Source organism: Protopterus annectens, chromosome 9.part0, assembly GCF_019279795.1.
Source record: "Protopterus annectens isolate FY-2018-M chromosome 9.part0, PAN1.0, whole genome shotgun sequence".
NCBI classification, from domain to species: Eukaryota; Metazoa; Chordata; order Ceratodontiformes; family Protopteridae; genus Protopterus; species Protopterus annectens.
The window spans coordinates 160664151-160680002 of record NC_056743.1 but is presented as its reverse complement, the minus strand read 5'-3'; the positions used below and the strand labels follow the sequence as shown (position 1 = coordinate 160680002).

The following is a 15852-nucleotide window of genomic DNA, read 5'->3' as shown; positions in this document are numbered from 1 at the left end:
AGCATTACTCTTAGTTTCTTATCCCTTATGATACCTATGGAGGTGGGTTTGTCTTTTGAGCCTTGTCTAAAAAAGGCACTATGGGGGAAGCAAGAGCCTTTGCCAATATCCGAAAGCCCAGGGGTGACAGGTGCAAGCCGTCCCTAGTGAAGCATCGTGGCTTGTCGAGCATGTCATCCCAGGCTGACAGGCATTGGATCCCCTTTGAATGACACCAATACTTAAGCCGATTGTTGAAATTGATAATCTTGTCTTCATATTGTGGCATCATTCTTGGTGAGGGTAAGATGCTACTCAAGGTCAGGGTCATACCGGCGTGGGCTACATGCTCAGAGTTCCTCTGTCTCTTTTCATGTAGCCCAGAGAGGTATGTCTCAGGTCATTCACATCAGCATGGACAATGACGGAGTCATATTTTTACTTGCCTTGGAGTGACCGGAGTGCTTGTGTTATGTGGCGGATCCTAGCGCCCGACAGGCAGCTCACCGTGACCTTCTCCTTGTACAGCCTGGTGAGCGGGACTTATATACACATATATACACAGTTGTATGTACATATATATATATATATATATATATATATATATATATATATATATATATATATATATATATATATATATATATATATATATATATATATATATATATATATATATATATATATACAATATGTATGAATATATAATATGGGAGAGAGAAGTATAGATATGTTCATCTCAGATCCTTTATTTCTCTTGCCATCAGTTCAGTTCTCCCTGTAACACCACCACTAATCCTTCCCATCAGGGTTGTCTTAGTCTAAGTGCAATATTTTTTGTTTGTATGTATTGTACAAAGTACCTGGTCCTATAAATTGAAATGGGGAGATAAGGTGTTTTTTTATAGAGGTATCACAAGAAAAAGGAACCTGAGACTCCAAAAACCACAAAACCAGGGCAAATATTCACTTTGTGCATTTATTCATTCTGGTACCTCAGCCTTTTGTCTTCAATGGAATAATGAAAAATCACAAAACCCCACATTTATACAAGCATCAGTTAAAATCAGTCATTTATCTCTTTCTAAATAAATATGCACGCTTAAAGAAACCCTGACCTTTTCTTTTGATGGTTCATTTTGGTGGTGTATTGCAATTATTATACAGATATTTCAGTAAAGCAAGGCCCTGCTTTACTGTTCAGGTTGTCAACCATTACAGAGAAGTCTAATCTGACTAAACATCAGTCTGGAATGCAGCACACAGGACAAGAATGCTTGAACTATTTCTGAAGTGGCTTGAATCTCAACCACTCCACTCTGTGCAGGCATATGCTTGAATTTATTGGCTTAGCCATAGACAATTAGTGAGCTGCATGGTTGTACTGTCCTGTCTATAGACAAAATAATGGTGATCATCTTTGCACCCAGCTTCAGGAAAGGCTGTAATCTTTGCCAGTGCCTGATCCATTGTTGCTGACAGTAAATCTGCACAGTTAAAGTAGTTAAACCCCAACATGGCAGAAGAGGAGCCTGTCTTGTCTACCCTTTGCAGAATGTTAAACTTGTTGTCAGGTGGCAAATTGCTGTGGTCATAGAGTCCTATTCTGAATCTGGAAGAATGTAAGATTCTGCTGTAGTATGCATGCTATACCTAGTCAGAATCTTTGCCTTTCAGCTGGGAAGTCTGTACAGGACATCCTACACCTTGGGAGTTGCAGGAACAGAATTCAGGTGTTTCCAGGCAATATACAAGACATCCTTGATAGTGGGCTGCATGCAGGAGTAATCCATGGCTCCTTCTCCTTATGCATATGTAATGTATACTCTACATGCTTCTTCGGGGGGAAAATGCCACGGAAAAGTTCTTATTGAATTTAATGAGCCTCAGTTTTTCAATAGAGAAGTGGGAGACAATAGGGTGGTAGGAACTCATTGTCTTGAGATATAATGACCTGTAGATCATCTGACACCTCATAAGCAGCAGAAGGGATAGAGACTCCATCTCTGATGTTGGTATGTACAGTTGTAATGACATATTACGTTGCCAGTGGTAGTGCAGGACTTGAATGACCTACATGCACGCACCTGGTGCCAGCATCAGGGCATGATCCATAAGGGTGTTCTCTCACACCATTAAGGATGCCTCTAGACAGAACTCAAGCAGTTACTTTAAGTCTTGTGCTCAAACTTTGCAACATGGCATGGAAGGATCTACTGGGCTGTCATCTGCAGGGTTCATTGAGCCTTTATAGGAATAGGAGAATTTGGGGAGAAAAGCATTCAGTCCCAGATGGTACAACTGAGCTACGTGAGGCATAGGCAAGCTGTAGATCATAGTGTTTAGAGTCCACAAGATCCTTTCTCAGCCCCAGCCACCAAGTCATGAGGAGGGAGTTCTGGGAAGGGGCTTCGGTCTTGGGTGCTTCCACCTGCTTATGTTCACATTAACATAAGAGGATACACACTGGAGTTCACCTTATTGTAGGTGTTCTCTTGCCATTTGACTGGGTATGGGAGATGCTTACATCCTAGGAAACCCCTTCCCCCAATGTGGTAGCCACATTTAATCTGTCCTGCACTGAAGCAGATGGCAGGCTGTCAGTAGTTGACAGTGAGGTTGTAATACGTGGGACCAGGAAGCTACTTCATGATCAGACATGCTTGTCTTACGTTCCTTTAGCCTTTTGGCGGTGTGCTGGCAAAGGCCTGAGGTGATGTCAACGACCCTCGTATTGAACCTCTTGCTGAGCAATTTCAACCAATGCCATTCATTATTCAGGTAGTGGAATAGACTTTGCCCCCCCTCCACCCTAAAGGTGGCCAGGTTGAACCACTGTGGCTTGTGATAGTGTTTCACGTTTTATTATCGTCTCAGGCAGTAGTGTGTGCTCACCCTGACTTCCATTACAGGTGCCACATGACACTGAAAATGTTTTTTTAAGCACTGACTGTACCTACTATTCTATATTTGTCACAATGGAAGGTAGATCTGTGCAGAAAAGTCTGAGAAGCTCTGTATTACAATCTTGTGTGACGTGATTGTCACATCATGCACTGGTATAGGGAATGCACACCTACATTCTGAAACCATGTTTGCTGTTTTAATTGCAAGCATATCCTGCAGCCTATAAAACCATGAACATCTAATTATTTGGGAGCTGTATAAAGCCCACAGAAATAGTGGAGAATGTGTGGCACAGTTGTCAGTTTTCATCAGCTTGCAAAACTAACATAAACTGTAAAAAAAATAAAAGGAAGTACAAGTTAGAATTTATTGCAAGAGCAGGTACTTAATACATAAATGTCAAAAAGGCTTGAAACAGTGCCATTTAGTAAGCTGTCCTGTACAACCAGACAACCCTGACAGAAAAGTTTTTCATTATTTCCTGTCAACAGCCTTTTCCTGTAGCAGTTTTCATTCTAGGAAATTTTTAGTGATTTTCATATCCCCAAAATAAAAAAGTACTTGATCCCAGTGCACTATACAAGTTAACTTTTGAAACTGGAGTAAATTTACACCTTCACAAATTCCGGAATTACTGTATAAAAATAAGACCTATACGAAAACTGATGATATTATCAAAATTTTCGAATTTATATACTCTCAAATCTATGGAGAACAAAAACATTTACTTACAAATGATAATAGTGCAGACTTCTACAAAAACTTAATTTCCCGAAAATTGATGCGAAACAAAGGAAAGAATTAATAGAACCAATAACCACTGATGAAATAATAACAACAATCAAAAAACTGAAAACATACAAATCTCCCGGCCCAGATGGCCTTACAGCAGAGTTTTATAAAACATTCTACCTTATCACTGCACAAATATTATCTCACGTATTAAACTATATAATAAATAATAAAATTAATGATATACACTTTAATGCATCCAAAACGATTTTCATATAGCTGAAACATGTCCTTAAATGGTTAGGATCATAGGTTAGTACTAGGCTAACTGCCATTGCGAGCTATTTTAAGCCTAGCCAATTATCCCTTGTGAGACTCAAACCCTGCACCTTGTGTTTGTAAGGCAAACGCCTTAACCATTAGGCCACCCTCCCAAAGAAAAGGCAGACCTGCAAAATCCGGATAGTTATAGACCCATATCATTGCTCAATATTGATACCAAAATTCTAACATCTGTTCTGGCTAATAGACTGAAAAAAATAACGGACATAATTATTTCGAGTGAACAATCTGGTTTCTTATCTAGGCAAACCAGTGACAATACACTAACACTACATACCCTAATTTCATATGCTAATCAAAATAACCAAAACATATACGCACTAATTATAGATGCTCATAAGGCCTTCGATAGTCAACACAAGATTTTTATTTCATATCTTACCCTACTTTAACTTACCCCAAGAATTTATTTTAACCCTACAAATATTATACAGCAATCCTTATACAACACTATATATAAATAAAAGATGGTCTAATAGAATTCAAATCAGAAATGGCACTCGACAAGGGTGTCCCCTAACCCCTTTATTGTTTAACTTATATTTAGAACCCCTATTTTTAAATATCAAACAAAATATATATCATAATGCACCAGTAATATATAATACAAAAATCTCCTTTTCAGCCTTTGCTGATGATCTCAACATATACTGTACAACGCCAATCACAGACGCCAAAAAAATATTATCTGCTAGTGAAGATTTCACCTCAGTTTCAAAGTATAAAATAAACCTTAAAAAAACTAACATCTTCCCTTTAAAAACTCTGAAACCTTTTTCACTGCTACCACTGATAGGTCAAATAAAATATGAAGAAAAGATCAAATATCTAGGAATTACATTTTTTACAGATGACAAAAATTTCTACCTCAATAATATCAAACAAAAATGGGACCACATCCTACTTGACCTAAAGAGATGGAAAAATCTGAAACTACCACCACTAGCTAAAGTCTTGATTATCAAAATGAATATCTTGCCCAGATTTTTATACATCTTTATGTCCTCCCAGCTATTAATACCCAAGAAATTTTTAAGCAAATATATACTGAACTCGCTAAATTTATATGGGAACCAAAAAAAAGTAGAATCTCATATGATAAACTGATGACTCCGAAAAACAAAGGTAGATTAGACCTACCAAATTTTGAAAATTACTACTCAATCATAAACGCCAATAGAATTTTAAGAATTGCAAATTTCAATAAGCTAGATAATAGCTGGTCACCACATTGGGTAAAATTAGGTTTTAAACATGTTGAAAGCCTGAATATAAATCCCAAATCAATACCTTTCTTAAGTAGTAAAAACATCACAGCATATAACCTAGTGGAATCCTTTAAAAATTCCATAACATTAACACAAAATCTTTTCAAATCAGTAAATCTCCTCCAACCCATGATGATATTACAACCCTTTCACAAAAACCCCAACTTGATAATTAATAACCAGTTACTTGACCTGAAAAAGTTCCCACTTATAATTAATATAACGCTTCAAGATTTATATCCATTTTTGAACTGTCCCACGCAAGAAATAAGAAGCCAATTGGGTCTCCCTAAGACATGCTTGTTGATCTTAAGACAGATCAAAGAACTGTGTTTGTTACCTTCAAGATATAAACATAAATAAAGATGACTTAATTAAATGCAATTCACTTTGGCAGGCCCTTTTACAACACAATAAATTCATAACATGCTCATACAAACTGATCAAAGACCTGAAATTTCAAGAACACATACTCTTATCTAATTATTGGAAAGAAAAAATACCATTGATAGAAATCCATAAAATACAAGCAATCAATATAACAATAACGTCTATATCTGTTCAAAAACTACAATTTTACCCAACTCATGATGTACAATAATGCTTACTACACATGCCTTAGACTGCATAAATTTAACCCTAGAAACTCACAATTTTGCCCACATTGTAAAGATCAAACTGCTGACCTTTTACATATGTTCTAGAGCTGTAAATGTGTATTCAAACTTTGGAACTCCCTGAAAGTACAGCTACAAAAGATGGGATATCAATCATCAACGCTCACGTGGGAGTTTGATTTTACATATTCCCCCAATCAACTTATCTTAAAACCAAGCAATCATTCTCATCAATATTTTTTTATTAATGAAACTCTACATAGCTACCAACTGGCTGACCCCATCTAAAATCTCATGGAATAGCTTTAGGAACTTGGCGACAAAACATATATTAGCCCACAAATACATAATAAATAAAACAAAAATCCCAATATTTTGAAACGTTGGGAACAAATATTCAGTATTATACTTGCATAAAACATTGACCTTGGAAGACATTTACAACATACAAAATAAAATCATAACATCATATAGTAGGTTACTAACTTGATGGTACTAACCCTGGAGAAAACAATTCTTGTCTTGTGCCTTACTTTTAAAGTATGAAAGCATTCATGTAAATAGTGTAAATATGTTTTAATTTATTGTTTTTGTACCAATTGTATATCACCTGTGTTTACTCTTGTGAAATGATGTATATTTAAAATAAACAAAGAAATATTATTGAAAAAAAAATAAACTGGAGTAAATTTAACAAGTTCTTCTTAAATTTGTCCTTGTTTAGACAGTCCATGTCACTGAATATTACCAAGGGTGTGCAAGACCATGGAGACTCAGCTTCCAGGTCTGCTGACTGTTCAGTTGTCAAAAAATGCTACTTTGTGACTCTTATGTTTTTTAACTGCAACAGATCTCCCATATTGCCTCTGCAAACAAAACTTTATGCAAGAGTGTTTTAACATGATTAACAAATAAGTTAATAAAATCTGGAGAATTAGCATGAAGAACCAATTATTTTATAAACTTCTGTGAGGTTAGGTGTGTCCATTGTGTGTTCAGTTTTTTCAGAAGTTCTTGTCTCCTGAATACTGATTCACTTGGACATTACTGCAAGAGAGTGTCCTCTGCTTCCCATCTCCAGGGTCTGAAGTTCAGTCCTGACTTTAGGCACTTTCTTTGGGAAGTTTTAAGCACAGTGGCTCAATGGTAAGGTCTCTGCAGCTCTGGATTTTGGGGTTCAAGCTTGACCTCCAGTCATTATCTGTATAGTCTGAATGATCTTTTCTCTGTTTTTTTGATTTTTTTCCCAGGTACTATGGTTTCCTCCCACATACCAAAATAAGCTGCCTGATTGACCTAGCTGTGTGGAGCAGCAGGATGGAGCCCTTACTGTGGCTTGGGTGACTGGGGTGAGTTGATTAGTAGTCCCAGCACTGTAGGAGGCATGCAGGGAGGGGGAGGAGTAAAGGTGTCAGTACACACCGTGAGGCACATGGGGTGGTTGATATCTCTGGTGTAGACCACAAAGGCCACCACCCATGCTATAATAGGTGGTTATGTCTGCTTAAAGGCAATGCCCTCTGCAAGCAGACAACCAATTACGGACCCATCCCTGTTGCCATGCAGTGTGTGTGTGTGTGTGTGTGTGTGTGTGTGTGTGTGTGTGTGTGTGGAGCAGGGGTAAAAATCAAACATTTGAATCACCCCTGATGGACACCTGGATAATTACCCCTTTTGGTCCTCTCCCACCCACTGATGGGAAAGAAGGGATCGATTGACTTATAGGGGATATGATGCTCAGTAGGTACTGGGAGCAGAAAGTTGCAAAAAAAAATTATATATACTTAATTGGCTTAACTTAATTGTCCATTTATTTGGCATTTACCCTTGCCCTTGTGACCTGTGTCATTGCTGAAAAGGGTCCAAGAAAGATCAGTTCATTTAGTCCCATTGGTGGTATACAGATGAGCATAGCTGCCTTCCATGTAGTTGATCTGGTCTAGATTCCTCTCTAGTTCAAGACATCTGTTCATTTACTTTTAATCTGACATTTAGTGCAGAGTATTAAAACAATGATCTGTTAACGGGCATCTTTCTCTAGTCCCAGGGTTTCAGTCCCTTAACCTCTATTTGCCAGTAGAGTGACTGAGCAAGTCATTTCACCAGACAGTACTCTGAAGCAGTTAGTAAACTGAGATAGGCTCTTTAATGTTCTTTTGGACCACATGCCTAGTATCTATCTGAGAATATCTTATTTTGCCAGTATTGCACTGATGTTGCAGCATCAGTGTTTATTTCCATAGTGCTGTAGTAGACTGAGTGTTTAACTGTTATCTGTTTTGTTGGAAACATTTGGGAATGTAATCCTTTTACTGACATTTACTTTTGTGCCGCACACCTAACCTCTATTGGTAGAGGGTAATAGTCATTGCTTCTAATGCGTTATATGTCTGATGACACTGTATACTCTGAAAATTTCCTGCTACAGTAATGGGAGAAGCTAAGCTTTACATATTTTTGAATAGCTGCATCTGCAGAATTATCTGAATAAGAATGTGGAATAACAATCAGAATGATTACAGGAAACAAGTGAGCTTTTTGTTTTAAATTTCTAAATCCTTCTCCCTCTTCTCATAGCAAAAAAAAAAAAAATTTTTTTTTTTATATGTTTTGTTACCTTGGAACACACGTAATCATCTCATAATATTCTTGTAATTAATGTTTTAATGTACTGTATCTGTTAGTTTTCTATGTGGAGCTTTTCTCCCCGGGCCTCTACTGAAAATGGACATATATCCAGCTAGACTAGCCCGGTCAACAAATGTAAAATAAATAAATAAATAGTGTGATTGATTAACTATTGCAGAGTAAAGTTTGGTTATGATGCTGGTTATAAGAGCAGTGGAAGGCAGTTTTGTTAGCAGCTTTCTTTCGTTTTGGGAGTTCTACAGTGTGCTGCCCATCTAGTGGAAGCCTTAAGTTACTGTACTGTTAAGGGGTTGGGACTCTATATGTGCTTTGCACCATAACCTTGCACGTGAGTTGAGTGACATCAGTGGATGTGTGGTTTTAGGCAGCTTTGCAGTGGTTAGATTCAAACATGTCTGAGCTTCTGCAGAGTTCAGGGAGCCACTCTTTGACTGTCTGTTGCTGTTAAGGATGGTTAATTTTGCTGTCTTAATACTTGGCCCCAGCTTTCCTAGAAGACCATTTACCATGAAACAGAGGTGTTTTAACCCGAGATGTATTCGAGTGGTTATCTATGAGGAGTTGAGCCGAAGTACTCATAGGCACTTTAGTGGTGACTGGAGGTCAAAGCACATGATTGCTATAGTTTTAAATCTGTTTTTATAAAAATAGTTGAAAGTTGCTTCTAAAAGGCAAGTAATTTATTGAACTCTCCAGTCTGACATTGCACATGTTGTAGAAGCTATAATTTTCTATTTATGGTATTGTAAGGGAAATTAATGCTGCCATGTAACAAACTACTGCTTACTCAATGACTGTGCAACACCATGCTGGTCCTTCCTTCTCTGTATCCTCCAGTAATTGTAACTTAAGTGCTGATAGTCATTTAATGCTAAAAAAAATCCAGAGACTTTGATTTATCCACGTTATAGTGCAGTGCTTTGTACAAAAGAATATGTACATACATTTGAGGATTATCCCATCACTAGAAGTGGCTCACATGTATTATACTTTCTGTATTACACCTATAAATGTTTCTTCCCAAACATTCTGTGTTTCTAAGTAGCAGTTTGTGTCCTGTATTATTTACAGCCATTACCTTTTTCCCTTATAGAACTGATTGTACCTTATATGGATGGTGAACTTAATATTTAAGTGGTACATTTTTTGTCAAAATTACAGTTAAGTGGTTCAGATTATTCATATGACATGCATTTACCAAAAGAGAACACCTAAGTTAAGTCTTTTTTTTTTTTTTGCATTGTAGGAGTGGTCTCCTGAAGTGCAACACTCAATTAGTCGAAAGGAGAGGAGCAACAGAAATGAAGGTGTGACACTAACAAACATTGCAGCATCACAAGATGGAGTTCCTCAGCCAACTCCTCCTCAGCAACAGTCAAGGTAGGAAATGTTGATCAAATGGTGTGGTTGTAACTGCCATCTTGTGTTTCATTTTTGTGTGTTCTTTGGGCAGGTATGGAGGAAGGGGACCTTGCATATTGCCTTCATTAAGAATTGTGGAACACTGAGGGTACTTGCCCTGCATAGGTGTGTACAAAGCAGAGAACAGTTTGTCAGCTTTGCTCCCCCTCTCCGACACACAGGCACACACACACACACACACACAGGCGCGCACACACACAGGCGCGCACACACACAGGCGCGCACACACACACAGGCGCGCACACACACACACAGGCGCGCACACACACAGGCGCGCACACACACAGGCGCGCGCACACACAGGCGCGCACGCACACAGGCGCGCGCGCACACACAGGCACACACACTGATTCAGTGACAGGAGTTGTGATGCTGTGCCATATACTGTAATACACTACATTTGGATCTCTGCACCAGTGAGCAGTGTAATCTTAAGGTGCCACATGTGTGGCAATGGGTATATGTGTGGCAGTGTGCCTTGGTGTGGGTAGGGTTCTTTTCCTGGGTTGTGGCAAGGCCATGTATCTTGAGAGAAGAGGAACTGTACATCTACTGTGTGGTCTGCTGATGGTGAGCATGGACAACTAGGTTTGAGTACTCTTGGTGGACTTGCTGGGGGAAGGGGGGAACTTCTTGTCTAGTCATGATTTTTGTGTATGCTTAAATTACAGGGATGGTATGGGGATGCTACAGACATATCTAAAAACAAAGTAACACAGTTCTTTTGGTGTGTCCCTAATGTAAACTTTGCTGGTTAGGTAAACAAACCTGGATGGTAAATGGAAAAAAATACTGCTTAGATGTGCATGAACTATATATTTGTAGGTTCATGGGAGATCATTATGCTAACAGCTTAAGAGCCCTTGCAAGCCTATCCAGTAATACTATACTTTTACCCTATTTATTATCCCTAGTGGCTAGAGAATGGCTTATGTCTGGACCTCTGAGTATTTTACAGACTGTCCCTGTCCATAAGGTACATAGGCACTACCCCTGGAGTGAATTTACAGTTCCCCATCCATTGATCCAAATTGCATTTGAAGCGGTCTAGGGAAGGGCTCTGCTTAACATGTCGAGGAAGCCTGTTCCACAGAAGGGGTAATGTGAGACACATACCTGTCTTTCCAACATGTTTTGTTCAAGTCACAGACCAGGTTTAGATACCTAGACCAGGTGGCCCTCATGCTGTTAGTCTTAAGTATGTAACAGTTCTGTCAGGGCTGGATTTGTGATTGCCTTGTAGGTTAGGCACAGGTCACCCCTTAGTAGTCAGTAGGAAACAGAGTAAAGGGATAGGGCTTTCAGTCTATCTGCATAAGACATATTGTTGACAACCATGTATTTTCTTTGTGTGGAACCTCTGAGGTCACTCCAGTTGTTGTAAGTGCCTAGTCAAGTACATGCAAAAAGGTGCATTTTATTCTATTGGTCTGAAACGTCCTTGGATCTGGATGCCATAGCTTTACTTATAAGCTGTGCCACATAGGACTTCGTCACTACTGTGGACACATGACTGTCAAAGTTCAGGCTGTCTATCTCTGTACTTGGATCTCTCATCTCTGAGTCCAGTCTTGGGGATGTGCTATTAATGTTGAAATTTGCAGGGGTATTTGATTTCCCAAAGGGTATGACTATGCATTTTTTGCATTTATTGTAGGCCATGGCCCTGGCACAAATCATTTGTCTGTGTCTGATTCTCCTGAAGGATATCAACATTGCATTGGCAGACTTTGTCAGCCAGAGACCTTCTACATTGCCTTAACTTCTGGGAAGTATATTCTAAACAGGAGAGCTCCTAGCACCAAGCCCTGTGGCACACAACTAGTAACTGGCCTCTTGCTTATTCTGGATTTACCCACTTCAGTAACATGTGTCCTGACCGGGAGCTATTTGTCTATCCATCTGGTGACCTAGGAATTTGTGCCCAGTTTTGTGAGTGTATCTATAATACCTGATTGGGGAATTGTCAAATGTCTTGCAGAGGTCAAGGTAGGTAGGATGCACTATTTTATCCTAATCCATGGTCCTAGTAACTTTCTCAAACAAATCCACTAGACTTAGGCATGACCTGCCCATAACAAAGCTGAATTAAGTTGGATCCATGTTTGGAGGTTTCTTGTCATTATCATGTGCATGATTATTTTTTTCCATGACTTTGCATATAAGACTTGTCAAGCTTATGGGTCTGTAATTTCCTGGTCAGTTGATGGTCCCCCTTTAAGCAGAGGCTCTTTTGCTATCCACCACTTCACTGGGACAAAGAGATCCTAGTGGGCCTGATGGGTCCTATTTCAAGCTATTTAAGAGGTATCTTGGCATATCGTTGGGATCCATCAAAGCCATATTTTTAGCTTTAGAGAGTGCAGTGGCCACCTGTTCTTTGGTGATAACTGGTAGAGGAATGGGGGGGCAGGTAACTAGAGGTGATGGAGAAGTATAACTTGAGATTATTGTTCAGCCTGCAGCTTTGTTGCATCTTCTGGCTTGACTGTAGGTGATGCCATCTATAACTAATTGTGCACAATGGTGGGCAGTGGCAGACCTACATTTTTGGGACACTGAAGCTGGAATTGTTATTGTCCCCTTTGCAACAGCAACAATATGGCAACATCCAACAAGGTCCAAAGGGCCTTGCTGCCTTTGCAAGGATCTCAAGGCCCAAATGGCAGAGAATGGGGGGGGGTTGCCAAAAATAAATTACTATTGTAGTGAAAAATAACATACTGTATATACAGTTAAAATAAAAATAATATGATGGTAATAGGCATACAAACACAGAGAGAGTAATATTGTAATGATTGATCAATGAAATATAAAATGTACCCAAATGCCAAAGCACTAATACATGAAAAGAATACAATTACAGCCATAAAGTTGTTAGTTCATTTTGCTTTATTCCTTATCAAATATACATTTTATTCAAACAGTACCGTCCACAAAAATGCCCAAAACCAATCAGATTCTGCAGAATAAATATTGAATAGAAAAAATGTTGTAGAAGTGAAACAGTGGTTATATAAAAACAATAGATGGTGCTGGGGAGGACTGGACACAACAAGAAAAAATGACTCTGGTAAAGTGTTGTAAAGGCATTACCTTCGACATGACCCATGTGTGAATACTTGCATTGAACTGTCTACAAAGAATTCTACCACTAGAAATACAGTAAATGAGAAATAGGCCAGCTCTGCCACTTCAAAAAAGCTGAACTAAAGAAGCAAAATATAAAAATCTCATGCTGGAAAACAGAAATATCTCAGTAAATATGGGAACTGGAGTACTAACTGCTGGATAACACAACAGCAGAAATATACAAACACAAATATGCTTCTGTGCTAACTATGGACCAAGCTTATAAGTACTCCTTGACCTATACATCTCTAACACTGAACACTAACAAAGATATAATCAAAACTTACCAAAAAAGAAGAAAAAGAAAACTTGGAGGAAAGAAAGAAAATCACACTACCCAACATCAATGCGTGGCAAAAGGTATTGGTTCATTCTGTACTAGAGAGGAAGTCGGAAGAAGGTCATCAGTGGGGGGTTCATTAGGATAAAGAGGTGAAAATCTGATTTTTGTTGTTAAAATGTGGGACAAGTGTGGCCAATTTGAGAATTCAGATGTCTTTTTATGGTTCCAATTGTAGCCTAAGGGCTGAGCTGTAAAACTATTAACCCATGCACCAGAAAAGGATTTGAGGATCCAACTGCCAAAGTGTAGATTCTGGCGAGCTCAACGAGCCCATACAGCTGGGGGTTTGAACACTGCAAGCCTCCAAGAAATTTTGAAATCTGACCAATTGCAGGGGCATTTTGAGGCCGTATAAAATGGGTATTAGAGCATATTCTAACTTAAACTGATTGGCTTATGATGCTCTCACTAAAATAACCTTATTTTAATAAACGCTTAAACTCCATTGATTTTGTTGAAAATTTCACTCATTAAAAAAAAAAAGTTGTTTCAATAACCCTTCCAGGTTTAGGGGCCCTGAAGCTTAAGCTTAAGCTTCATTAGTTTCATAGTAGATCCACCACTGATAATTGGTGTTGTGCATAAAATTGCAGACATAACTGAAAAATGCCTTATGGTTATCCTTAGTTTGGGAGGCTATTTTTGCCTCAAAATTTGCTTTTGAAATTTGACTAGTTCCCTGATTTACTTGTGTAGTCTGAAGGATTTTTTTTTTTGCTTTACTGTGCACATTCTGTCCTATTTCTAGCCAGGATTTTTTCTTTTGTTGTACACACTGTTTATACCAAGCAATTCACCAAGGTGGCTTGACATAGGCTTATTTCAATGTAGTACTGCTCTTTCTGTGCAGTTGTCTATATTGGTCATACAGGGCTTTTATGTAAGCCTCTGTATAGGCTTCTGTCCTTTCTGCATTGGGGAAACATTGAAACTAGCTATATCATCACTTAATTGGAGGCAGTTTGCCTTTGAAAAGTTCGTGAAGACTTTGGGGTTAGGTGGTGGGGGTCTGTGTTTATATTTATTTTATACGAGACCACTTTGTGATCTGATCTAACCAGTGAGGACACCACAGTTTGGGGTGCAGCTCTGTTCCATATTTGTGAGTACCAGGTCTAGGATATTTGTATCTCTAATGGGAGTGCAGACTAGCTCCAGGGCATTTGCATTAACAAAGTCTAGAAATCGTTAGGCCTGCACGTTAGTGGTCATGTATTCTTCCCAGTTAATGGAGAGGTAGTTAGGGTAGTTAAAATCAACCATGAGTATAGTTTTGGGCTAAATGGTGAGTGATTCAAGTAACGTCAGGTATGTTGTATGGGCTTCCTGGTTCATGGTGAGGAACTTGTAGCTAGCAGGAATATGGTAATGAATTTTTCTTATGGTTAGTTGGGCATGTCATATTCTTTGACCACCCTTGAGGTGTGCTTATACTTTATATAGGTAAATACACATCTGCCTTTTGCCCTGTCATGTGCAGTGGGTGATCAGAACATATGAAAGGCATTATAGCCATTCATTGCTAGTGTGCTTTCTATCGCTTTCAACCATGTCTGAGTAACTGCACATCTCTTATTATACTTCAAGGTGAGAAGTGCTTCCAGGGAGTGCAGCCTTTTGTTGAGACTCCTAGCACTGAGTAGTAATACCTTTAGCTTATCCTGAGTAGATTTTGCTATGTTGGAAAGTTGGAACTGTAGGGTTGGATAATGTTTTGGCCAATATCCAAGAGTAGTGGTAACAGGTGAAGACCATCCCTGGCAAAGTAGAGTGGCCTGTCAACTATGCTGTCCCAGACAAATATTGGACCCCTTTGGAATGACACCAGTACCTAAGCCAATTATTAAAGCCAATCATTTTCTGTTGGTATTGTGGCATCATCCTTGCAGATGGTAAAATGCTGCTCAGTTCTAGGCTCATACCTGCTTGTGAGAGAGAATCTGAGAGCTCAGTCATGTCTCTCTCCATATAGTCCAAGAAGATACATCTCCAGTCACTTATGCCCACATGGACTATGAGTCATACTGGAACTTTGGGTTTGGTGACCTGAGTGCTTGCATGATCTTGTGAATCCTGGCCCTTGACATGCAACTAACTGTAACCTTCTCCTTGTCCATTCTGGTGAGAGACATCAGTGCGTCTCTCAGTGGAGTCTCCTTTAACTAAAATATTAGGTTTTGGCGTGGGTAGTTGAAACACAGTTATATGCGGTTTTGTGTGTTGTTGTTAAAGTTGTCTTGTTTGTATACATGTGGGGTTTCTAAGGGCTTCATCTGAAAGGCCTTTGAGGTTTACATAATTTACATATGAGCACTTCCGCTGGGTCTTTGTGTCATCCTTTGTGAGTGCAGTGAGTAGTGTGTGTGTGTGTGTGTGTGTGTGTGTGTGTGTGTGTGTGTGTGTGTGTGTGTGTGTGTGTGTGTGTGTGTGTGTGTGTGTGTGTGTGTGTGTGTGTATGTGT

At 39.0% G+C, this 15852-nt stretch overlaps 1 protein-coding gene across 6 annotated transcripts in view; it reads left to right on the top strand.

Annotated features, from left to right (window-relative positions):
- Window positions 1-15852, top strand: part of PACSIN3 (protein kinase C and casein kinase substrate in neurons 3) — a 324322-nt gene that overhangs the window by 226713 nt on the left and 81757 nt on the right. For all 6 annotated transcript variants that reach the window (XM_044082695.1, XM_044082694.1, XM_044082693.1 and 3 more), the window contains exon 7: window positions 9741-9874. In XM_044082695.1, coding sequence (XP_043938630.1) covers window positions 9741-9874 — 134 coding nt within the window. The remainder of the gene's footprint in view (window positions 1-9740; window positions 9875-15852) is intronic.